General features: G+C 50.7%; 1 protein-coding gene across 8 annotated transcripts in view; it reads left to right on the forward strand.

Annotated features, from left to right (window-relative positions):
- AFDN (afadin, adherens junction formation factor) overlaps positions 1 to 25,958 on the forward strand; it is a 114,286-nt gene that overhangs the window by 54,178 nt on the left and 34,150 nt on the right. For all 8 annotated transcript variants that reach the window (XM_055536200.1, XM_055536193.1, XM_055536197.1 and 5 more), the window contains exons 9-20: positions 6,323 to 6,417; positions 7,067 to 7,329; positions 11,773 to 11,842; positions 13,090 to 13,208; positions 16,046 to 16,107; positions 16,208 to 16,413; positions 18,351 to 18,371; positions 19,234 to 19,379; positions 21,294 to 21,388; positions 21,892 to 22,157; positions 23,771 to 23,914; positions 25,271 to 25,469. In XM_055536200.1, the coding sequence (XP_055392175.1) occupies positions 6,323 to 6,417; positions 7,067 to 7,329; positions 11,773 to 11,842; positions 13,090 to 13,208; positions 16,046 to 16,107; positions 16,208 to 16,413; positions 18,351 to 18,371; positions 19,234 to 19,379; positions 21,294 to 21,388; positions 21,892 to 22,157; positions 23,771 to 23,914; positions 25,271 to 25,469 (1,686 nt within the window). The remainder of the gene's footprint in view (positions 1 to 6,322; positions 6,418 to 7,066; positions 7,330 to 11,772; positions 11,843 to 13,089; positions 13,209 to 16,045; positions 16,108 to 16,207; positions 16,414 to 18,350; positions 18,372 to 19,233; positions 19,380 to 21,293; positions 21,389 to 21,891; positions 22,158 to 23,770; positions 23,915 to 25,270; positions 25,470 to 25,958) is intronic.

Below are 25,958 nucleotides of genomic sequence, written 5' to 3' on the forward strand. Positions count from 1 at the left end.
TTGATTCCTGAGTGTTTATTTTTGCTTACAAAATTACGGCTGACTAACGATGGGCGTGGTCGCTGTGGTGCAGGGTGTCCTCTGGGCGGTGGGTGTTGGTGCAGGTAAAATGGCTGCTGTTTTGACTGACTGTAGTTTATAGTCTGTGGCCCTGTGCTGCAGGCAGTAACTTCTGTGTCTGAAGGTTTTTTAAAAACTGATTAGCTGTTTGTGGGGAAATGTGAGTATTGCTCTGTCTCTGAGTTCTCTGGCTGAAAAGTTCATGGACACTTTGGTTTGGAGACCTGGCATGTCTGGCGCCTGGGTGTGAGGTTGGTGTCAGACGTGGGCAGCAGCGCATGGTGGCCAGGAGACGGCCGTTGGTTTTGAAACTTAGTCTTTGGGTCTTGGGTCTGTCCTTTAAAATTTTGCATTATGTGCTGGAAATTAATGATTATTTTCTTTCTCCCAAACTAAAATGTTTGAAAATGGTATTAGCCCATAGAGATTTCATACACAGCAGCTGACATAGAATAGTTTGAAATGAAGAACAGCAAGTTGACTTGGGTGGAGGCAGAGACAGGATGCTGAGTCCTTCCCAAGCGCTTCTTAGGTGGCAGACGCTGTTCTGGGCCTTGGAGGTGGAGCAGCAATAAGTCAGATTAAACCCCCAACCTTGGGACTCACGTTTCGGCGAGAAGTGCTGTTTTGACTGCTGATCTCACACTTAGCGTCTCCCAGGCCGTAAGCTGTGTAGAGCTGTTCCATGGCCGTAAAGGGACAGAGGGTGGGTCCTGCGCAGATGCCAGTTGTGTCCTGCTTGCCACCAGATGCTGGCAGCGTGCATCACGCACTTGTTAGTGCCCCGGCCTATGCTGCCTCCAGTCAGGGTCGCAGAGCTGCCGCCAAAGCCTGGGCAGCGGGTGCGGAGGGGCCAGAGGTCTCGCTGCCCTCGTGCAGTTCACGGTTTCAGTCTGAGTGGGTGAGCATCGTGCGCCCGGGGCTTTGCTGCCCTGCTAGGTACGGGGCCGCGGGGGAGCCTCTCTGCTCATGGAGGTCGCACTCAGGGGTCACGGAGGCAGGCCCGGTGCCTGCCAAGGGCTTCTCACCCCAGAGCCGTCCTCCCCAGAGCCCCCTGGCCTGCCGGTGTGGCTGCCGCGCTCCGAGCACGGTCTGCAGGCGGAGTGAGAGGGTGTTAGCCACCCGCCGCTGGGTGCTGGCGGGTCGGGGGTAGGGACCGCGTGGACGCGTGTCAGCCAGCATGTGTCCTCGACAGAGGCGGGGGGAACTGAGGCCCGCAGGTGTTGTCCAGGCTTCTGAGACGTGGGTACACGCTTCCACTGTCTTTTGGAGGGACGGGGGTAGCGAGTCATGTTATTCTTTGGGCGGAAGCGATCGGCTGCTCCCGGCAGGGTGGGGGTCTCCCTGTGCTGGACTAACTGCTGCCCGCCTTGGGCACTCACCTATTGTCTCAGTGTCTCCCTAACAGTGGGCCTCAGTCTCTCACACTCGCGCCGCGTGGAGCACGCTGCCGTGTCCGCGCCCCGGGCTCGGGTGGCGCGCTTTTCCCGCGCACGGTCGCCCCTGCAGCTCACCCTCTCTGTCTCCCCCCACGCCTTCTGCACGGCCTCTGTCCTGCCGCGGCCTTCACCTGGGGGCCGTGCATGACTCCGACCCCAGGGAGAAGGAACCACTCGGCCTGCTACGGCTCTCACGCTTCTGAAGGTAACGCTGTGCTTCCTACTGCTTTCTTAACCAGAGCACTGACCGCCTCGCGGGCAGAACAATGTGGACTGACCACATGCGTGATGTGTTCATTGTTCAATTAATATAAATAACGCTTCCTAAGAGTTTAATGTCCTTTCATTTTATACGTATCTAGTAATTGTTCCATATCCAGAATTCATTTAAGAGAAGCTTGTTTTGCAGAAATTTCCAGTTCCTTTGTTCAGGATAAGTTTTAAGTGAGAATTTGGAGTGAAGAAGGAAGAGAGTGGTTTTCTTGACCTTCGACTCCCCTCTCCCCCAAGACAATCAAGAAGAGGGGGCGAGGCGGGCGAGGAGGAGACAGATGGGGAACAGACAGCCTGAGACCCAGGCCCAGAGAGAGGGGGCCTGGGCTGAGAGGTGGGGCACGGTGCGTAGGGAGAGCCACATGTGTGATGCCCCAGGAGGCTGCAGAGGAGGAGCCGGCCGGCCAGCGGGTGCCACTCACCCCTGGCCCCTGGTGGGGCTCTCACTGGTGTCCGGACTGGATGCAGGGTGTCTTAGGGCTGTCCTCATTCTCCCAGTTGAAACTCATCCCTTTTCAGCAGAGCTGTGCTTTCTTTCTTTGGAGTTTGTTTCTCAAATTTTGTGCAGTAGAGTCTATCTTAGATAGTACATGGAATTATTTCTTTGGTCTGTTTTTACATTTTAAATGTCGTTTTTTGCATGTCAAATGTAATAGTCAAGTACGTCCTTGTATATAAAGCTTATTCAGCTTTTAGCATCTTATATTGGTTTGTTGAACTTTGTCCAAACTGATCATACAGGTTTTCATCAGATATTAGCCAAACTTGGAGTTTGGGGGGTTTTGTTCATTTTTTAAAGAAAAATAGAAACAAGTGGTGTTTATCACCTGTGCTGTGTGCTGCGTTTGGTTGCCCAGTTGTGTCCAGCTCTGTGGGACCCCATGGACTGTAGCCCTCCGGGCTCCCCTGTTCGTGGGATTCTCCAGGCAAGAACACTGGAGTGGGTTGCCGTGCCCTCCTCCAGGGGATCTTCCCGACCCAGAGATCAAACCCAGTATTTATCACCTATTTTGATATAATACATAAATAGAGTCTTAGACATGTTTCAGTTGTTATTTTATTCCTGAAAAGGACTCTAATGTCTTCCTGTGTTTTTTAATTTCATACTGTAAAATAATGGAACAGTAGAGAATACACGTCTTTTCTTACCTGGCATATACCAAAAATACGCGTGATACAGTCATCGACTTCACTGAAGTGTCCTTAGTTTCTGCTTGAGGAGACTTAGTTTTTTGGATTTTTTTTCTAATAGAGTTAGTGAAAATATTCTCTTGATAGTCATGTTTCAGTAAGATTCACGTTTCTTTTTTGTCGGTGTCTTAACTGTTCTCTTGGTTTGTTGAAGCGTGAGCTCTCTGGGCACGTGACCATCATCCGCTTCCTCACTGTGCATCTCCGGCGTGCAGCGCGGCGCCGGGGCTGTGCTCGCGGTCAGCCCTCCTTAGGTGCGCGAGTCCCCTCCCTCCATCCACGCAGGGTGGCCGGCAGGACCCCAGCCGCTTCGTCCAGCCGGCCGCCAGCCGTCGGGGGCAGAGGCGGAGCTGGCTGTGTGGAAGTGCTGCCGGCTGAGAATGCAGGCGCCCTTGGGCTCGCTCTCAGGATGTGTTCAGAGTGGTCTCTGGGATGCTGGAGAAAGCCGCAGCAGACCAACGTGCAGGGCAGAGTGCATAGGAGTGGAGGCGTGCTGGCAGAGTTGGCAAATGAAATTCAGGGTGAATTTCAGAGGAAACACCGGTTAGTCAGGTGTTGGACGTCTGACCAGGTTTTGTGCAGCTTGTTTGGGAGCCCTGAGTGGGTCTCTTGACAGGTGTGTGAGCACCGGAGAAGCTGGGCATCAGGTTGTTCCATCCACTAAAGGTAGACGCTGCAGGTTTGCTTCTGGGTGGAGGTGGGGATGTTTCACCTGGGCTTTTTGTGCCTTTTGAGTTTTGAACCATATGACTGTGTTGCGTACCTGTTTGACTCGACAGACGTGAGTTCGAGCAAACTCCAGGAGATGGTGAAGGACAGGGACACCTGGCGTGCCGCAGTCCATGGGGTCGCAAAGAGTCGGACACGACTGAACAACAACACGCATTTTTAAGGCAAAAGTGCAAAATTTAAAAAAAAAACTGAAAACCTCTGGGAGAAGCTCTGGTGTGTGTGGTCGGGTTCCTCAAGAGGACTTACCTCCGCCTTTGGGCCACGCCAGAGCTGCTGTAGCTTGAAGGCAGAAGGGTGCTCCCGCCCTCCAGGCAGAAGCAGTGTTTACAGAAGGGGAACGCAGAAGGGTTTGTGTTACGCAGCAGTTGTGGCGTGTGTCTGGCCCCTTGGCTCCCTTCTGTCTCCGGCATCTGTGGCCCCCGTTCCGGGTACTCCGGACACACCTGTAAAGGTGTCTCTCTCGTGTTACTCCTGGGGAGCAGTGAGGAAGTAGAGGCTTGAAGGGTGGTTTCTGTCCGCCTGTCGACAGGTTTCTGCTACAGGGAAGTGGTGAGAAAGGAGAGGATGGGGAAGTCTGTAGCGCTCCCTTTCTCGCTGCTGCTGCTGCTAAGTCGCTTCAGTCGTGTCCGACTCTGTGCGACCCCGTGGACTGCAGCCCCCCAGGCCTCTCCACCCGTGGGATTCTCCAGGCGAGAGCACTGGAGTGGGTTGCTATTTCCTTCTCCAATGCGTGAAAGTGAAAAGTGAAAGTGAAGTCGCTCAGTCGTTTCCGACTGATAGTGACCCCGTGGACTGCAGCCCCCCAGGCTCCTCCGCCCGTGGGATTCTCCAGGCCAGAGCACTGGAGTGGGCGCCACCGCCTTCTCCTTTCTTGTTATGTTTCTAAATTTGTGGCTGTAAATGTTGATGTAAAAAAAGTTTGTATTATCAGGTTATTAGTTCACAAGATGCCCTTCAGAAGCATTCAGAATTTCAGAAGAAAGCATCTGTGCATTTTTCTGTCACCGCTAAACACATTTTTCACATTCTTCTGTTTGTTTTTTTTAAACATTGTAATTGAGACAATTGTTCTTGATCACTAATTTGCTGCTTTTGCTTTCTTTATGATTCATTAGTGTGATTCTGTGTGGCCACACTGCAGTATTCTGTTCTCTCCATTTTTAGTTAGTAGCTACTCCCTGTTAACCGGTCCCAGCTTTACGGGATGCACACTGTGGACCACGGTCCGTGCTGAGTGCCAGGTGTAAAGAGACCATTTTAGATGCCCTTCTGCGCCGGAGCCCGGGGGTGGGGGTGTGAGGAAGCGGCCGCTGCGGGGGCACAGCAGGGCTGACGATGCCTCTCAGCCTGGACTGACCCCAGGGCTGCCCGAGGTGTTGAAAGGCAGCAGAGTAACACGCCCCCGGCAGGTCTGACGGAACTGGCCCGTCCAGGAAGTCCCCATACGATGGATGCCCTGTTCTGAGTCAGCACTTGGAGGTGAAACAGAAAGGCTCAGACGAGGCTTCCGCTGCGGCCGCCTCCGACCGGGATGCCCCGTGTGGGGTCTGTTCGAGGCGAAGTCCGTGGAGCCCGGCTCGGTCTCCTCTTCACCCGATCTCAGAATTGCTGCAGTAGCTCGCAGATAGGAAACCTGCCCTCAGCCTGCTGCTTTGTGCACTCACAAGTTAGCGACCGTGCTGACGGCTTGCGTGCCCTGCTCCTGGTGTTGGTCTGCGAGAATTGGGACCATCCCCTGTGTGCTCTGGCAGGCCCGTCCCCGACCCCTCGGTAAGCGGGTCTGAAGTCAGCGAGCCTCCTGTGCGGCAGGGACCCGCGAGGCTGCTGTCCAGCCCGGGATCGCGTCCTGATGCGGCCGTGTCGGGGCTGAGGCCCGTCCCCGCCTGTGCACCCGGGCTGGGGTCAGAGTGGCCTGCGCTAGCCGGGATGTGGGGGGGTAAGTGTCCGGGCCTCAGTGGGCAGGGGTCTTAGCGCATGTGGTCCCCCTCCCCCTCTTGCTAGACCCCGAGTCCACCCTATCAGGTCAGAGAAGTTCATGCACAGCCAGGGGGAATGTCTCGCGGCTCCAGGAAGTTTAAAATGACACAGAAATCTCCAGTCTCCATTTGTGCTTCTCCCCAGTTGTGCTCCATGGAGGTGGGCGCCTCACCACAGTTCCTACTGGGACTCAGCGCGGTGGCAGCCGGGGGGTGGCGTGGGGGCCGCCTCCCCGGGTCTGCCCCTGGATCTGGGAGAGGGCTCGCGTTTCCCCGCGGGCTGTGTGCAGGGCTCACGGGGCAACGGCCAGTCTGGAGGCGCCCCATCTCCTCCTTGGTCTTCATTCAGGACCAGATGGGTCCAGGACCATGAGGTCAGGAAGCGTTTTTTATGCGGTAAGCAAGGTTGGGAGGGACGTTGGTGTTAGTACCTTGTAGTGTAATAAGCAGAAACTGATATGTTCGTGTCTTCATTTGCATTTTGTGCATCCAGTTAGTTAAACTGCAGGATGTAAACCTGGGGAGTTCTTTGAAAAGAAACCCTGAGAATTGAGTGGTTGTCTTTTCAAGGATTGCCCGTTTGCTTGTTTCAAATCACGTGGCGAGAGCCTTGTGATTTGACTCGCAGTGAAGCCTGTTCTCCTCCCGCAGACGGTTCTGACTCCAGAGACAAGCCAAAGCTCTACCGCCTTCAGCTCAGCGTCACGGAGGTGGGGACCGAGAAGTTCGACGACAGCTCCATCCAGGTGCGCGGGCGGTGGGCGGGGCCGGGGCGGGGCAGTAGAGAGCAGATTGACGGGTGGTACGGGAGGCGCGAGCGTTGGTCCTCCAGCCCCCCAGGGCCCTGGCCTGCTCGCTTTTCCCCGGGACACGGGGCTGCTTTTATAGGGTGCTTCAGGAGACAATACGGGCAAGCACATCCCCGGGGCCCACACACAGCGGGAGGCAGGCATCACTCCCGCTCTGCGCGGCGCTCGGGCTGGACTGGGCCAGGTCCCGGGTGTCTGTGAGTGAGGACGTTCGGCCCTCGCCTCTTGGGGCTGAGCTTGGCAGGCCGCGCTCTCTCTGCCCTCATTTCTCAGCTGTGGAGCCACGGGGCCGAGGACCCGTGTCCGTCTCCTTCTCCATCCTCCCCACGGCAGAGCACTCCAGCGATCCGTACCGGATAGATCCATTATCATCTCATAAGCACACAAGCTCCTGGAAGCTAAAAATAAAAGTTATCTTGACAGTGTTTATTACTTTTTTGCTCTTGAGGAAAGTTCCCTGAAACCACCAAAAATCCAGAGTTTATTAGGTTGTATTTATCATGAAAGGGGGACTCCAGAATCTTAAAATTCAGTTTTAAATGATCTGTACTTGGTGGAAGTTCCTTGGATTTTCCTTCCTTCCCAGTTGTTTGGTTCAGGCATTCAACCCCATCACTGTGACCTCACGAATATGGACGGGGTGGTCACAGTCACGCCGAGAAGCATGGACGCTGAGACCTACGTGGACGGGCAGCGCATCTCGGAGACCACGATGCTGCAGAGCGGGATGAAGGTGCAGTTCGGGGCGTCCCACGTGTTCAAGTTCGTGGACCCCAGCCAGGACCACACGCTCCCCAAGAGATCCGTGGACGGGGGCCTGACTGTGAAGGGCCCCAGACATAAGTCTGGGTAAGAGCACTGGTGCCTTTGAGAATTCTGGAGAGTGTGATCATGCCAGAGCAGATGTGAGTTAGCCGTGGACTGTGTTTTGTTGTCTTCTAATTTCTAAAAATTCAGACTTCACCATCTGTGGTTCAGGTTGGGTTTGGGTTCGTTTCAGAGAAGAAGGAAGGTCTTGACTTCATCTTGAAATTGGAAGTTGTGGCTGGTTTTTTAATTCTTTTTAAATTTTGTCTTTTAGCTGATACTTTAAAGCCATACTTTGAGTTACAGTGTTCTGAATCTAGATAACTAGGTTTTTGTTGGGTTTTGTTGCGACGTATGTACCTTTTCTGTTCCTAGTGATAAAACATGGTCTTTTTTAAAGGAATGCTAAGTGTTGTGGCTCCACCTAGTGCCTCTCTGAGGACCTGCGACACGGGCCTGTGGCAGGCAAGGGAACGCTTACCGTCTGCGGGCCGGGAGGAAGACGCCCTCTCTGATGGTGACTGTTGTTAGCAAGCGTGCTGGCCCAGGGCTTTACTGCCGGTGTTCAGGCTGGTGGGCGTGGGTCTCGGGCGAGCAGGTGCGTAGCCTGCCCCGTGGTGTCGCAGGCCCGCCCTGGAGCCTCCCGGGCCGCGTGCTTCCAGCCATGCCCGGGCCTTCCGTGTCCCACGCTGTCTCCTGGCGGCTCCTCGGCGGGGATCCAGCCTCTGCCTGCCCTCTCCTCGCCACGCCTCTTGTCTGCCGCTGGGCTTACTTCTAGGCTTTGTGCCGTCTCTCTTCTGATGGTGTTCGTCGTAGCATCACTGTCACGAGCAGTCCTGTGAGCCGTCTGTGCCCCCGTCAGAGTCAGTCTGTCAGTCTTGCTAGGATGTGTGTGCGTCTGAGAGCTCGGCCTCCTGCTGCTGTTTCGGCGCAGAGGGTCCTGCTTTGCAGGGCTGCGGTGTCTAGTCTAGTCTAGTCACGTCTCTGGGTGAGCTGAGATCGTGTCGGGGTGGTGCCACTGTGAAACTCGGTCTCTAGTATCTTTCTCATGCAAAACTAGTGGAAACCGCTTAGTAGTTGATTATACCGGTACTTATATGTACATCCATAAATAGGACAGACTTCTCACTTTTATAAAGATTAGTGTTGTTCTAACATTAAACTGTTACATAAACTTCTAGGTAAGTAACTTGTGTTTTCTTTTTTGCACACATCTCTGTATACCTTTAAAACGAGACATAATCCCCATACCAGTGCAGGTGTGGGGCATGGACTCAGCATTTGCACACACATGAGGTGGTCACAGTGCATGTAGGTGCTGTCCTCGCCATCAGAGGTATAGGAGTTCTTTCCCTGGGATGAGAACACTCAGGACTGCTCTCTTAATGACTGCTGAACTCTGCTTCCTGCGCTGTGCGTTACCCCCTCCCTCTACCCACAAACCTCTGCCTCTGGTCACCACGGGTATGTTTGTATCTATGACCTTGGTTTTTTGTTACTACTTTTAATAAGATTTTTTTTAATGTATTTTTAGCTGAAGGATAATTGCGTTACAATGTTGTGTTGGTTTCTGCCATGCATCGGTGTGAATCAGCCATGGGTGTGCGTGTCCGCTCCCTCGGGAGCCTCCCCCCACCCCTCCACGTTGTCACGGAGCGCCGGGCTTGCGCTCCCTGATTCGCACAGCAGGTTCACACCGGCTGCCCGCTTCCCCTTTGCTGGTGCGCACGTTTCTTTGCCAACTTGTCCCCCCTCTCCTTCTCCTCCCATGTCCACAGGTCTGTTCGCTGTGTCTGCGTCTCCGTTGCTGCCCTGCAAATAGGTTCATCAGCACCATCTTTCTAGATTCTGTGTGTGTGTGTTTTAATAGACTGTTGTTTGACTTGCCACTTCACTCTGCACAGTGGGCTCTAGCTTCATCTACCGCATTGGCACTGACTCAGGACGCAGCCCTTTGTGGCTGAGTGACGCCCACTGCATCTGTGCGCCCCGGCGCTCTGTTCATCTGTCCTTGGACAGCCAGGTGGTTTCCATGTCCCAGCCATGAACGTCGGGGCACCTGTGTCTTTTCAATTTTTATCTCCTCAGGATATATGCTCAGTAGTGGGATTGTTGGGTCATGTGCTAGTTTTATTCCTAGTTTTTTTTTTTTTAAGGAATCTCCATCAGTTTACATTCCCACCAACAGTGCAAAAGGGTTCTCTTTCCTCCCCCGCCTCCAGCGTTTGTTGTTTGCAGAGTTTTTGAAGACAGCCATTCCAACCACGTGAGGTGACGCCTCTTTGTGGTTTTGGTTTGCATTTCTCTAATAATGAGTGAGGTTGAGCATGTTTTCACGTGTTTAATAGCCATCTGTATGTCTTCATTGGAGAAATGTGTATCCATCCACTTTTTCATTGTTTTTTGTTTTTTTTGTTTTTCCTGGTGTAGAGCTGCTTGAGCTGCTTGTATATTTTGGAGATTAATCCTTGGTCAGCTGTTTCATTGGCTATTATTTTCTCCCATTCTGAGGGTTATCTTTTCACTGTGTTTATAGTTTCCTTTGCTGTGTAAAAGCTTTTAAGTTTAATTAGGTCCCGCTTGTTTATTTTTGTTTTTGTTTCCATTCCTCTAGGACATGGGTCACAGAGGATCTTGCTGTGATTTATGTCAAAGAGTGTCCTGCCTGTGTTTTCCTCTCAGTTTTATAGTTTCTGGTCTTACATTGGGTAGAATGGACATTTTAGCTATATTAATTCTTCCAGTCCCTGAACACAAAATATCTAGTATCTTCCATTTATCTGTGTCTTCTTCCATTTCTGTGATGAATGTCTTAAAGTTTTCAGTGTATTTGTTTTTTACTTCCTTGGTTAAATTTAAGTGTTCTTTTTGATGCAATTATAAATTGGAATTGTTTTCCTGATCCCTCTGATACTGTTACTAGTGTGTAGAAACAATGTTTTTTTTTTGGCTCTGCAGGTCTTCCTTGCAGCACACGGGTTTCCTTGGTTGCAGCACACAGGGGCTTCTGTAGTTGTGGGACACGGCTTAGTTGTCCCGCGGCATTGCCCAACCAGGAACTGAACCCACACACCACATGCATTGGAAGGCAGCCTCTTCACCACTGGGCCACCAGGGGGTTCCCATACATGGCTGTTGAGTTTTGTTGAATCTTGTGTGTGTGTTGAGACGTTCATGTGATTTTTACCCTTCCTTTTTGTTAACGTGGTGTACCACGTGGATTGACTTGTGAGAGTTGAAGCATCTGGCTCTGCTGGGATTGGTCACCGTTATCTTGGTGAGTGAGCATCTCACTGTTTTGTTGAATTGGGTCTGCTGGTGTTTTGTTGAGATGTCTGCGTCTGTGCTCAGGGGGAACGTTGGCTTGAAAGTCTCTTTTCTTGTGGTGTCTCTGTCTTGTTTTTGGCATCAGGGTGATGATGGCTCATAAAATGAGTTTGAAAGTGTCCCCGCACCCTCTTCTGTGTTTTGGAATCGTTTGAGCATTTGTGTTAACTCTTCTTTAAATGTTTGGTAGAACTCACCAGTGAAGCCATCTGGTCCTGGACTTTAGTTTGTTGGGAGGCCTTTGATTACTGATTCACTCTCCTTTCCAGTGATTAATCTGTTCAGATTTTCTATTTCTTCATGCTTTAGTCTCGCAAGATTTTGTTTCTGGAGATTTATCCGTTTCTTCCGGGTTGTCCAGTTGGGGTGTTGTTGTTCGTAGTGGTGTGTTCTGATGTGTCCCTGTGTGTTGCCTGTAGTAGCTTTTCTTTCATTTCCAGTTGACTTGAGTCCTCTCTCTTTTTTTCTCGGTCAGTCTAGCTGGAGGTTTGTTTTGCTCATCTTTTAAAGGAACCATCTCTTATGATCATTTCTGTTGTCTTTTTAGTGCCTGTTTCATTTATTTACACTCGGGCTTCATTTGCTGTTCTTATTCTGGTTCCTCAAAGGGTGCGTGACGTGTGTGTGTCCTTAGCTGCAGACTCGGGGTCTCTGTCTTCAGAGCCTTGGTGGTGGGCACCCCAGGACGCCACAGTCGCTGTGGATGGTGTGTGGGTGATGGTCTGGCGCCGTGGTGATGGCCGCGTGTTCGTCACCTGTATCCCTGAACTCCCTGCCTCGCGAGCTCTGCCATCGGAGTCACGATGCGTCCTGTGTGATTGTTCACATGCCCAGCATGCAGCGCAAACGGGCCCATGCTACACTGGGAAATTAGGAAACTCGCACAATGGACGAGCTCCTTTTTTTCTTTATGCTTCTTTTCAATTTTGTGTTCCTAGTTTTAAAAACTCGGATCTTGAGAGCGTTCAGTATATGTTGGAAAAAACAGTTAATAAAGTTAGTATAGTTTTTTTATTCGTTAGGTTCATATTCTGATAGTAAAGTGATTTCTTGAAGATCTTTGCACACTGGGATATTTAACAATCTGCACTATTAAGAGACTGCCTCTGATCATTTGAGAGCTATTAATTCTGTGGCTTTCTTGTTTTATCTCAACAGAATTGTTCAGGAGACAACTTTTGATTTAGGAGGAGACGTTCACAGTGGAATGGCCTTACCAGCGAGCAAGGTGGGTGTTTGTCCGTCACCGATAGGACCGTGTTAACGTGGCAGGGCGGCAGTGGCTGACACCCGCAGGGAAGCGTGCTGCAGGCTGTGCGGGGCCTGTGTGCGGGCATCCTGTCTCTTGTGGTCCGTGGGAATAGTCACAGAGGCCAGGAGCTTGTGCTTTCTCTCCAAGCGGTGTGTCCCAGGCTTGTCCTCTAGGACCAGACTCCTCGCTCAGATCAGGTCACCCCAGAGGTCACGGCTGCTGCGCTTGTGACCTCAGCTTGGTCGCAGCTCCCGGCCTCTCCGCGGGTACCACACTTGCCCGGGACCCTCCTCTCCTGCACTGTGCTTGCTCTGGGTTGCGGCCCGCCACCAAGGAGAGGCCCCCCGCCCCCGACCTGGGCCTGAGACGGCAGCTGTTTCTTTCTCTGTAGTTGCTGTCTTGCCGCCGGTTCCTGGGGTGGGTTGGTTGGTGGCTGGGACACGGGGTAGCTGGGTCTCTCCACTTCCCCTGTCACTGTTCTGTAACATAAAAATCGTACTACACGCTGTTCACAACATGCAGGAAAGTGTCTTTTCAGAGCAGGCTGTGCAGCCTCGTCTGGGGCAATACGAGGAGTGCGCGGTGCGCTTCGCGTGGTGTAGGTCACTCCCCGCTTGGCGGGCTCCGCGCCTGCGCTCAGTATCCACAGGGAGGGGCACTGAGAAGTCTGGCAGAGAGTTTTGCTGCAGTGAACTTTGCACCTGACTGTATTGGTCTGTCCTGATGGTTCTCTGAGCGTCGGTCGCCATCCCCACCGGCCACAGGCTGCTGGCAGTGGGCACTGCTTGGAGGGGCTTCTGTGCCCCACGTGGGTTGCTGTTTGGGTGTTCTTTACTTGTGTCGATTAAGGGCAGGAAGTGAGCCAGTTTCTGTGCTTAGTTCTTCATCGGGTTTTGCGCTATCATAGTGAGCTTGCACATCCTTTCTTAAAACTCACAAGTAAACAGAGACCTGCCTCTTCACACCGCGCGTGTGCTTTCTCTGCTGCGTTCTGACCCGAGAAGCGCGTGGGGTCCAGATGCCGCGGGGGCCCTCTCTGCCCACGCCCGAGCAGCTGGTTCAGAGCCGCGCGCTTGCTCTCTGCCCAGGACGTGGGTCTGAGTGCTCGGGTGTGCGGCTGTGGCCCCTCTCCCAGGCCCCCACCCGCATCCCCTGCGACACCAGGTGTCACACACACGGCTGGCTGCGTGCTCTGTTTAAGCGCCTGTGTCTCCCCGGCTCAGAGCACCGCCAGGCTGGACAGCGACAGGACGCCGTCCACCTCCAGCACCGCCGAGCGGGGGATGGTGAAGCCGATGGTCCGCGTGGAGCAGCAGCTGGACTACCGCCGGCAGGACAGCAGGTGGGGCAGGGCCCCGTGCCCGGGGCTGGGGGGCACAGAGGGGCTGGGGCAGGGATCCGCTCTCGAGGTCCAGCTGAGCCCTCCAGGATGTGGGCAGAACCTCACAGGTATTTACTTTTCATGTCACCGAATTAAAAAAGAAAATGCTTTATTAACAATTGTATCCCTCACTTTATACCTCCACCATGTCTAGGTGAAATAGTCTGAATTAAAATGTTGCTATGTTGAATACGCTAGCTACACTCTATAAAAACAGGAGAAAGGGAATTTTTAGAGGATTTTAATCATTTGGTAATTTTTATATTTAGATGAGCCTAGTCACTTTACCCATATCTAGAAGAAATGGCATTGAAACTGCGTGCTCAGGAGTCACAGAGTGCCCACCTGCCCTTTCCCTGCTCCATTGGCTCTGACACACGGGACGCCATTTCTTCTTCGGGTTTTGTTCTTGCTTGGATCCTTTGAACAGAGAGCTTGGAGCTTTTCTTACTTCCTTTTCTTAGGATTTTTCAGTGTGCTTGACCTTAATAAGTCGGGGTTCTGTTTCCCTGTGGCTGGTAGCATGCTTCAGTGTGGGAGGGCAGATGGTTCGGTTCGGTGCTGAGGTGGAAGCAGGGGGCACCGTGTGACTCTCACCATCACCATAAGCAGTGGACCTCAGATTGTTGACGGAGCCCTTTGGACCATCACGGTGCAGCTCCAGTAACCAGGGCGTTAGCCAGGGCTGCTCAGGGACCAGTTGAGCGACAGGTTGCAGGTGCAGTTCTGACGTTGTGCAGCAGAGGGCACTGTGCCTCCTAAGATTTTAATAACATTCATCCCAATAAGTAATAGAGAAGGCAATGGCACCCCACTCCAGTACTCTTGCCTGGAAAATCCCATGGACGGAGGAGCCTGGTGAGCTGCAGTCCATGGGGTCGCTAAGAGTTGGACACGACTGAGCGACTTCACTTTCACTTTTCACTTCCATGCATTGGAAAAGGAAATGGCAACCCACTCCAGTGTTCTTGCCTGGAGAATCCCAGGGACCGGGGAGCCTGGTGGGCTGCCTTCTATGGGGTTGCACAGAGTTGGACACGACTGAAGCGACTTAGCAGCAGCAGCAGCCAGTAATTAAATCTGTAGACTCATATGGGAACTTCATGTTTTTACCTCGTTTTTATTGTCTGCTTTTGGTTGTTATTCAGTATTTTTTTTGTGAATTTTTTATAATTACAGTATGAATTATATTGCAATTTTTTTTTTAGCTGTAATAATGAGTAGTCTGCTTTCTGTGTCCATGCTTGTTTTTGGTAGTGTATTCTAGAGTAAGATGTTCAGGATGGTGAGTTAGTACTATGTGGAGTACCTCCGTCTGCTTATAAGGTGATCGAGATGTATGTATAGTGGTTCTTAGCCCACAGATATTTGAAGAAGCAAATAACTGAGATGGGGCAGGGGAAGATTGATGGCATAATGTCTTCAGGATGTGAAAAATTAATAAGTATACACAGTTAATAAGTAAATGTAGTATGATAATGCATCAAAATAACCATGTGATGATTAATTGTATGTCAGAAATTATTTTATCTATGAGCATATATCTTAATTAAATTTTTTGCAAGGTCATTTGTTTTGCCAAGACTTTAATTAAACTTTTATTTGAAATGTTACTTTGTTGCTATGAAGACAGTGATGGAAACATGGTTCTTCCCATTTTCAGTCTCTTGTTTCTCACATCTGCAGTTTTCTTCACTGGTTTAGTCATAAAATCTGAGAGGCTTAAGCAGTGAATGATTAAATACTAATTTTAGTTAAGGAAGAAATCTTTTTGAATGATTGGATTAACTTTTAAAGTATCATTGACACATTTTTTAAATTTTTCAATGAGAATTTAAGTTCCTAATTTTTATTAGATTTGTTGAAGTGATAAAGCATTAAAAAAACAATTGGTAAACTGTACCCAGGTTCATGTTGTGGGTATTAAATTGAAAAATAAGCGCTTTGTCTACAGTTCTAGATGTTTACAAATATGGCAGTGTAAGAAAGACATAGTAAAAATAATTGAGCCTTTGAATTATATTCTAAGAGCATTTTTATACCTAAAGTATGGAGTTAAATCCAAATTAATAAATTATAGACTGGGTAATAAATTCGGAAGCACATAATTTGGTGAAAGGTTTTTGTTTTTACTTTTGACATCTATAGCAGCTTGAATGGATTCCTGTTGCATCTTCCCCTTACTCGCCTTTGGTGCATGGAGAAGGCGAGCGTGGCAGGATGAGACTGTTGCTGGAGCTGCTGCGGTTCTCCGAGCCAGCCCGTAGCCCTGTGGTCAGCTGTCTCGGTCACCCTGAGGTGCCGTCGCTGTGCGCCTGGACAGATGCTGACACGGCGCAGCCGCGGGCCGGGCTGGCAGGGACCAGGAGAGGCAGGCGGTGTCCGGCTGTTAGGGCATTTTTCCCTCTCGTGTGTGAGAGCTCAGTTTCAAGCTCAGGGAGGTTTAGACTTTTCTCTGTCTCCCAGTGGTGTCTTTCACTGTTACTCAAGCCGTTGTGGTAGTGGGCGCCCAGCAGCCACGTCTCTATAGCGCAGGGCGTCTTCATCAAGAACTGACTCGTGGTCGGGTGTGTTCTCCTGACAGAAGCAGATACTCAGGATCTGACCCGTGAGCAGCTGGGCTGGGATGACCCCCAGTTCCCTCACCCTCATATTGGAAGAGTCTCCACGTGAAAATGAGCCAAGACTTTGTATGCAGTATTGACTTTTAAAAAATAGTTGCAGAATCTGCACTGTTTGTTGGGGTGCTGTTAGCTAATGTGACCTGGTTTTAAGAGATGGCCACTTTGCTTTTTCAGAACTCAGGATGCTCCCGGGCCTGACCTGATTCTGCCTGCAAGCATCGAATTCAGGGAAAGTTGTGAGTAATTTCAGATTCTACTGGTAGTGAATTATTTCTTATTCCATTTTTCTTCATCTGAGTTTTCATGTTTTTTTTCTTTTCTGAAATCTTTTCACAGCTGAAGACTCATTTTTATCCGCCATTATAAACTACACTAATAGCTCCACGGTGCATTTTAAGCTGTCGCCCACTTACGTGCTGTACATGGCGTGTCGGCGCGCGCTGTCCCGCCAGCACAGACCCGACGCCAGCCCCGCCGAGCGCACGCACACAGTCACGGCCCTCGTCAACAAGATGGTGAGCATGATGGAAGCGGTGATCCAGGTAAGCGCTGACGTGCAGGGCCGCACCAGCCCATGACTGTGGCGATAACTTTTAAATCAACTAAGTCAGTTTTTTTTTAACGTTTCAGATTTGCTTACATGCTTGACTTTATCTGAATAATTATTTTTCTAAAGCAAAAGTTACATAAGCAGGATCCAAAATTGTATAGCTTTCAAAGTTGAAATGTAAACCTTTCTTTTGTTTTCTTTCCTACAAAGTTTAAGGGAAGGGAAGGTTTGTGTGTGGTCACATAATGATCGTGAAAAAGGCCCTTAAAATCACACTAGGTGTGAGAGGGCATTGAGAATTAAAAAATAATTCACATATCGTAAAATGAACTGTTATAGATAGAGTGAGTAGCCAGGTTGCATTCAGGGCCCTCAGTACTGTGTGGGTGCCTGTGCTTGGCTCCACGGGGTCCCCGTCCCTCCCGATGGACCCCTCGCCCACAAGGGGTCCCTGTCCCTCCTGACAAGACCCCTCGCCCACCAAGCAGTTCTCTGCATCACCTGCCCCATGGGTCCCTGACGACCACCTGCAGAATCTTTTAGGTGCTGTAAAAAAGGACTCGCTGTTTGATGATGGCCCCACCAGGCTGCTGGTAGTCAGCCTCTGGGTTTCCCATCACGGGCGTAGGTATCGTGGATGTGATGACATTTCTCACTCACGATGAAAATCAGGCTCAACTTCTTTCATAAACCAGTTTTCAAATGTCAGGAAATTAGCATATTCTCTCAGTAGAATGGTTCGTTTCCTTTATTACTGTTTGCCTGTAGTTGATAAAATTGGCATAACAGTTTTTCACACTTAGAGGTAACTTGAAGATTTAATCTTTAAAGTCCTTAAAAGTAAATTTACAGACTTCTAAAAAAGTTTTCCTAAACCACCTGTCAGCGTTATTCAGCTGTGACACTTGAGGCACATGATCTTAAGCGACACATCCAGATGATGTGGTTGCTTTTTTCCTGTCAGGATAGTTGGAGGCAAGCTAATCTTTTCATCCCCTCAGAACTGTCAGAGAAGGCTTTTTTAACATTTTCAAAAAAAGGTTTCTCCTGTTTGAGTGGTTAGCCTGTGACTCTGAGGAGTTTAAGAGTCTTCCCCCGAGGGAGGAAGTAGATGAAAAGGAAGCTCCTTCTGTTTGAGCACTATCGAGTCACTCCTGTTATTTTATACACAAACGTGGATTCCCTTTTCGGCTGTTGTTCAGAGCTGCCGTCTGTCTCCCTCGTGCTTGGATTTCAGATTATGAAACTCCCATCAGCAGACACTTCTGATGGGCTTTTCTTACTGGAACTGGCAGTGAAATCACATTATTAAGGCTTTCATACTTAAGATTTAGGTTCAGTGTGTGATTGAAAGAATCTTGAATTTTAGGGAGGAATTTTAGAATAATTAAAAATCTTTAATTCATAAGAAACCTACTTGCAAAAAGCAATTTGCTCCTTTGTAGTATAGAAATAATACAAGTTTTTGATACATTTTAGAGTTTTCAACTCTTACTGATTTTGTTGGTCTTTTCTGTGTCTCCATCCCTATCAGCTGGTCCAGGGGAATAGACTCTGAAATCGTGTATGTTTAGGTTGTCTCACACACACAGTGTTGCTCAGAGATGTTAGGAAGCCCATTCTTTGTACATCTTTCAAAGAAATCGGTGTATTCATTTGTTCATGGCAACATCTTCTATACAAACAAAGTCTAGGAACTCCCTTCGTTTTTGTGCCCGCATTAAGAGGAGGAAGCCCCCCCTTTATGCCCTGTACTTCCCGAGCTCCTCGCAGCCACAAGGAGTGTGTAACGTGGACTAACGTAACTGAATGTCGTGCCCTCGTGTCGTGCCTTCATGTTAGCGTTTTGATTTTTTTTTAACGATCATGACTGTTTACAAGTTTCTTTCTCTCGTTCTGCTTGGTTTCCCCTCGTCTGTTTTTCTCCAGGAAGTAGACCAGGTTGATCAGGTAGGACATACTGCTGGGAGCCGATCCTAGCTGTGTTGGCTTAGCTGAGTTTCTCATGCTGCTTCCATGTCAAAGTACAAAACAACTGGACTGAGGCTCATAACACTCATTCAGCAGCTGGAACATGCAGTACTAAAATCCTTTTTTGACTGTGCAACCTTTATCAGCATTTCATAACTTTTGCTTAATGCACTTCCGTGTGGATATGAAATGACAAAAGTTCTGTTTCTCCTCTTTGTTGTTTATCCTTGGTTCCTATTCTTTGGTTCTCATCTGAGGTTGCCTGGCCTGCTCATGTGGTCGGGAGATGACGCGATAGATCAGTACTTGATACCAAGTTGCTTGGTGTCCGTGCCAGTGACTTTGAGTATCAGGGTGGCGGTGGGTAACCATGGACACGTGTGTGTGCGTCGCAGATTACCAGATACAGTGCAGTCTGCAACTCGGCGCTGTAGCACCGTGCCATAGGCTGGTGCTCACTAGGGCCACGCGCTGCGCCTGAGTCCTGGGAACTTGCACTGGTGCCATAGGCTGGTGCTCACTAGGGCCACGCGCTGCGCCTGAGTCCTGGGAACTTGCACTGGTGCCATAGGCTGGTGCTCACTAGAGCCACGCTGGTGCCATACGCTGGCGCTCACTAGGGCCACGCGCTGTGCCTGAGTCCTGAGCAGTTGCAGTGGGCCTTACTGCCGTTGCTGCATCTGCACCCAAATTCCTCTGCAAGTATCTGGTATCTGTGCTCAGTACCCTGGCGAGAATGGGGAGGTACTGGTCTATCTTCGGCAGCTTTTCAGGAGCATTCCTTTCGTGTGTGCTGTTTGTCTGTCCTGTGGCTGCTTACGGAGCTGCCTTCTGTCTGCAGAAACAGAAGAACATTGCAGGGGCCCTTGCCTTCTGGATGGCCAACGCGTCGGAGCTGCTCAACTTCATCAAGCAGGACCGAGACCTCAGTCGGATCACATTGGATGCACAGGACGTCCTGGCACACTTGGTACAGATGGCCTTTAAGTAAGAACCCACGTTCTGTAAAGACTTCAGTCATGCTTTCTCTTTAAATCTTCAGAACTCATTTGAAAGATTTTTATTCCCCCTCACTGAAGATAGATATCAAGAAGTGCCAGTGTTGTTCAGTTGCTAAGTCATGTCTGACGCTTTGCCACCCCATAGACTGCAGCACACCAGGACTCCCTACCCTTCACTGTCTGCTGGAGCTTGCTCAAACGCCTCATGTCCATTGAGTCGGTGATGCCGTCCAACCATCTGGTCCTTTGCCGCCCCTTCTCCTCCTGCCCTCAGTCTTTCCCAGCATCAGGGCCTTTTCCAGTGAATTGGCTCTTCGCATCAGGTGGCCATTTGAGTTTTCAGCTTCAGCATCAGTTCTTCCACTGAATGCTGCTGCTGCTAAGTCGCTTCAGTCCTGTCTGACTCTGCAACCCCATAGATGGCAGCCCACCAGGCTCCCCCATCCCTGGGATTCTCCAGGCAAGAACACTGGAGTGGGTTGCCATTTCCTTCTCCAATGCATGAAAGTGAAAAGTGAAAGTGAAGTCTCTCAGTCGTGTCCTACTCTTCGCGACCCCATGGACTGCAGCCTACCAGGCTCCTCCGTCCATGGCATTTTCCAGGCAAGAGTAGAGTGGGGTGCCATTGCCTTCTCCGCTTCCACTGAATATTCAGGACTAATTTCCTTTAAGATTGACTGGTTGGATCTCCTTGCCGTCCAAGGGATGCTCAAGGGTCTTGTCCAACACCACAGTTCAAAAGCATCAATTCTTCAGTGCTCAGCCTTCTTTATGGTCCAGTTCTCACATCTATACATGACAACTGGTAAACCTTAGCTTTGCCTGTACGGACGTTTGTCAGCAAAGTAATGTCTCTGCTTTTTAATATGCTGTCTAGGTTTGTCATAGGTTGCTTCCAAGGGGAAGTGTCTTTTAAAATTTCATGGCTACAGTAACCTTTCACAGTGACTTTGAAGCCCAAGACTGGATACCATGATCTTACTTGTTTTTTGCCTTTTTTTTTTTTCATTTTATTTTTAATTGAAGGATAATTGCTTTATAAATAATTATTTGATTTCTGCCATACATCAGCATGAATTAGCCATAGGTGTACATATGTCCCCTCTCTCTTGAGATATCTTAGGTTTTGAATGTTGATTTTCAAGCCAGCTTTTTCACTTTTCCTCTTTCACTCTTATCAAGAGGCTCTTTAGTTCCTCTTCACTTTCTGCCATAAGGGTTGTGTCATCTGCGTATCTGAGGTTATTGATATTCCTCCTGGCAGTCTTGATTCCAACTTGTGCTTCATCCAGTCCAGCATTTCACGTGATACACTCTGCATAGAAGTTAAATAAGCAGGGTGACAGTATATAGCCTTGATGTACTCCTTTCCCAATTTGGAACCAGTCTGTTTTTCCATGTCCGGTTCTAACTGTTGCTTCTTGACCCACATAGGAGTGAGGTAGTCTGGTGTTCCCATCTCTTTAATAATTTCCCACAGTTCACTGTGTTTTACACAGTCAAAGATTCTCTCATAGTCAATAAAGCAGAAGTAGATGTTTTTGTGGGATTCCCTTCTCTATGACTAAATGGATGTTGGCAATTTGATCTTTGGTTCCTCTGCCTTTTTCTAAACTCAGCTTTTACATCTGGAAGTTCTCAGTTCAGGTACTACTGAACCCTGGCTGGAAGGATTTTGAGCATTACCTTACTAGTATGTGAGCACAACTGAAGCATAAATAGCTACACGCAGAATGTGTTGGTTTAATAAATTGAGTTCAATTAGGTATGAATCCTGAGAGGAAAACTATTACATAGATGTCGTACGTGGAAAATATTTCTAAACAGTACAGATTGTTTTACCTGTGTGATAGTAGCAGGGCGTCATGCTGAGGTTATTAAAACTGTCAATGTTTTTCAGGTACCTGGTTCACTGTCTTCAGTCAGAGCTGAATAATTACATGCCCGCTTTTCTGGACGACCCCGAAGAGGACAGTCTGCAGAGACCAAAAATAGGTTAGGCCTTTCTCTTTCTGCTTCAGCCCCTCCCTCCAGCCTCTGCGGTCTGAGGGGCGCTCGTTTCAGCGTCCGCGGTCTGAGGTGCCGTTGATTCAGCGTCCGCAGTCTGAGGTGCCTTTGTTTCAGCGTCCGCGGTCTGAGGGGTGGTCATTTCAGTGTCCGTGGTCTGAGGGGCGCTCACCTCAGCGTCCGCGATCTAAGGGGCGCTCGCTTCAGTGTCCGCAGTCTGAGGTGTGCCGTTTCTTCAGCGTCCGCGGTCTGAGGAGCTGTCTTAGGGGCGCTCACCTCAGCGTCCGTGGTCTAAGGGGCGGATGTGATCAGAGTCCGCGGGACGTCCTGCTGGTGTGACGAACCCCCCTGTGTTCCATACAGGAACAGCTCTCATTTTGGGGGCCCCGCTGGGGCTCTCGGTCAGTGCGGTGGACACTGGCATGTGGCTGGACGGGCAGGTGTCGAGCAGAGTGGAGCGGGCACTGACCACAAGCCCTCTCCCCTCACAGACGACGTGCTGCACACGCTCACGGGCGCCATGTCCCTGCTGCGTCGTTGCCGGGTCAATGCCGCGCTGACCATCCAGCTCTTCTCCCAGCTCTTCCACTTTATCAACATGTGGCTGTTCAACCGGCTGGTGACCGACCCCGAGTCGGGGCTTTGCTCCCACTACTGGGGCGCCATCCTCCGCCAGCAGCTCGGGCACGTGGAGGCCTGGGCCGAGAAGCAGGGCCTGGAGCTGGCGGCTGACTGCCACCTGAGCCGGATCGTGCAGGTGAGTGGGGCTGGCCTCGTGGCCGCGTGGCCCCCAGCGTCTCTGACTCCCCCGGGGCATCTCGGCACCTCCCCGGGGTCTTCACACGCGCTTCGGATGAGACAGTGGTGTACTCGTCTGCCTGGGCCGCTCTCACAAGGTACAGCAATCTGGTAGCTTAAACAAAAGAAGTGCATTGTCCGGAAGTCTGAGACTGAGGTCGGGGCACACGGTTCCCAGAGGGAGAGCCTGTCCCCAGCTTGCGAGCCTTCCGCTGTGGCTGCTGGTCTCCAGCATCCTGCCTGCGCCTCGGTCTTCAGGAGGCCTCTCCCAGGCCACATCTCTGCCCCAGCCTCCGCCTTTCGTAGGGACCCCAGATCTACTGACTTGGGTTAACTTGATTCCTTCTCTCAACATCCTTTCTCAAGATGAGGTCACAGTCCAAAGTTTACCCCCTGAGTGTTGGGGTTTCGCAGTGTGTATTTCAGAAGACACAGTACAGCCCGTAACAGGTGGCAATCAGCAGAGTAAACACCTGGAACAGTGAGGCGTGTGTCATGAAGCTGCATACCCTGAGAAACTCTGATTTTAAAATGGATGGTAGCTGGCACTTTAAAAATAGGAGGAATAAAATGGATAACCAACAAGGACCTCCTGTATGGCACAGGGAACGCTGCTCAGTATTCTGTAATAGCCTAAATGAGGAAAGAATTTGAAAGAGGACAGATTGGTGTGTGTGACCGAGTCCCTTTGCCGTGCACCTGAGACTAACACACGGCTGTCCGTCAGCTGCACTCAGCTGTGACGCAGAAAGTCAGGGCTACACGCAGGGTGACCCCGAAGCAGAAACCTCCAGTAGAAACACAGATGATGGAGAGGATTGTGCACACCCCCTCAGAAACCCATCACATCGCCAGGAAGAGGGCAGGAGCGGCAGAAGGGACGCGGGACACGCGAGAGCCTGGTCCTCGCGGCTTCACCCGCTCTGGGCTTTCCCGGTGCCTGGAGACTACACCCTGGTGCTGTGCAGTTACGGAAAGGAGTACCTGGAACCTGCTTTGTTATTTTTAGTGTGTAATTTTGTATTTTTTTTCTCAATCTCTTAAAGAGATACAGTGTAGAGATTTCTGCCCTTTTACTTTGATTGAATCAGCTAGTTATTAGAAAAGTCATTACAATGTTATTTTATTCAGACCTTGGTAATCTGGTTATGTAAGTGTTTAAAGTTTCTAAGGCTTTTTAAGTGCTTTTTGCACATAAATTATTGGTTCTTACTATACATACAATTTTAATAAAGAAGATCCCCTGGAGAAGGAAATGGCAACCCCCTCCAGTATTCTTGCCTGGGGAATTCCATGGACAGAGGAGCCTGGCGGGCTACAGTCCATTGAGTCATAGTCAGATACGACTGAATGTATGGAACGCACACACGAGGTTATCTAACACCTTTAACTAGATGGTGCTTTGAGTCCAACTTGACGCATATAAGTAATGTGAATGGAAATGTGTTTTCTTAAAAACACCCTGCATTTGAAAGTCAAATTAGCAAGTTACTTTAGTTTCACAAATATTACATAAAGGGGAATATTTATGAAATACTTTTAAATCATGGTTTTCCTGTTGCTTGTTCATAGGCAACCACTTTGCTTACGATGGATAAGTACGCACCTGATGACATTCCAAATATAAACAGCACCTGCTTCAAGTTAAATTCACTGCAGCTCCAAGCCTTACTGCAGAATTACCACTGTGCACCCGATGAGCCTTTTGTCCCTGCGGTAAGTGGGGCGCCAGTCACCACGCAGCGCGTCTGTGCAGGGAAAAGGAGAAAAGAATGAGAAAGTTTACGTAGTCGTCTTACAAGGTCACTTTTGCTGTTGACATCTGTAGGAGTTAGGGCTCCATGCGAGACATAGAGACCACGTAAGCGTTTTAAGTAGACGGGGATTTAATGCAGGGAACGAGGTTCTTGGAAAGCCAGGGCAGGGAGTGAGGAAGTTGCCCTCACCCTGAGTTCGGGGCTCAGCACTGTGACCCGAGACCCCAGGGCCCCTCAGGTTGGCAGCAAGCAGCAGGGCAGGGCCCCCCCGAGGGCTGCCTCCCAGAGCTGTGCTGAGGCGCCTGCCTGGGGAAGTCAGATCCTCACGCAGAGCAGAGTCTGCTATCCAGAGATCTCTCCAGAGGAGCAGAGAGCACAGAGAACAGTGCGTGATGCAGCCAGCTCTTCATGAAACACTGCCCGAGCACAGCCCCATGGTAACAGCAGCTGGGCACAGGTGTCCTGAGAGTCCAGTGTGCAGGGGACCTGATCCCACGGGATGGCTTCACCTCCAGTGCTGAGTGTATGCCAACAGAAGGCGGGGGCCAAAACCTGGAACCCACTAACTGTCCCCAGACAGACTGGGTTACAATCCTGAAAGGGGTCCTGACGTGGCTACATGTTGGGAGGGGGCTGTGACCCCACAGCCCCGTGGGAGGGTAGAGCCGCGGTCCACACTCCGGGCTCAGGGACAAGGGAGGACCCAGGGAGAAGCCTGGGGGCCATGACTTTGAGACAGAGGACAGGGCAGGGAGGGCAGCTTCTGTGGGGTGTGATTCTGTCCCCTACCTGGGGTGAAGAGGGGGTGTTCACTCTGTGAACTGTCCTGTGTGTACATTATCTAGTAACTGGAAGTTCTTAAGCAGAAATCACCTGTAAACCCATCATAAGGCAACAACCTCTACATAACCTGGGAATATGTATTTTTGTAATATTTAACATTGTGTAAACTTTTTCCTGTCATTAAGTAAAAAAAATAAGGTTATTAGCAACTTGACGTTTAAAAAATGTGCAAGGAAAAAATTATTTTTGAAAAGGAAAAAGACGTATTTTCTTGTGATCAAACAGTTTCTATTTAGAACTACAGATGTTTATTCACAAAGTAGTAGTATCTTTAGCACAAACAGAGTGTGTGCCGTGCTAGTGCTCGGTTGCTCCCCAGGCCGGACTGAGCTGTGGATGAACTGGCTTTCCCTCTGTGAGGCACCCTGTGTGTGTGTGGCCACACCCCACGTGACCAAGCGCGTCTGGTCATCACTAGTCAGCCGCACCGCGCGCCAAGCGTCTCCCAAGCCCACGTCTGTTTTCTGAGCAGGACCTGATCGCAAACGTGGTGGCCGTGGCTGAGAACACGGCGGACGAGCTGGCACGCAGCGACGGACGGGAGGTGCGGCTGGAGGAGGACCCTGACCTGCAGCTGCCCTTCCTCCTGCCCGAGGACGGCTATTCCTGCGACGTCGTCAGGAACATCCCCAGCGGCCTGCAGGAGTTCCTGGACCCTCTCTGCCAGAGAGGTGGGTCGCCTTCCCAGCCCGGGCGTCCGCGCCCCCCTGCATACCAGCGGGCCTGGTGCTCGTTGTGTGTTGACGTGTGTCAGGCCACCCCATGTGCGCACACCCGGTGCGCTTCTGGGAAGGTCGGAGCCCGGGGAATGGAAGGATGCGGTCGGTGGTGATGTGGGGTCAGAGCCAGGCGTGGCGCGGCCGCCCGGGGCGCCTCTGCTCGCCCGGCGTCACGATCAGGTCAGAGCAGGTGTGCGCGGCCGCCCGGGGCGCCTCTGCTCGCCGGCCCTGGCGCTGTCCTCTCTCTGGTTCCGGGTGCGCCTGGGGCTCCATCCGTCCTGTGTGTCAGTGCCACCCGAGCAGAGCGTTCAGCAGCAGGGCCAGACAAGCCCTGAGCCCCCCGTCACTCTGACCTTCCACCCGGGCGGTGGGCACAGCCACGCCGCGTGCCCCCCACGGTTGTCTTGAGGCCCGAGTGGAGCCCCAGTGGTGCTGCCGTGC

Source organism: Bubalus kerabau, chromosome 9, assembly GCF_029407905.1.
Source record: "Bubalus kerabau isolate K-KA32 ecotype Philippines breed swamp buffalo chromosome 9, PCC_UOA_SB_1v2, whole genome shotgun sequence".
Taxonomy (NCBI): Eukaryota; Metazoa; Chordata; class Mammalia; order Artiodactyla; family Bovidae; genus Bubalus; species Bubalus kerabau.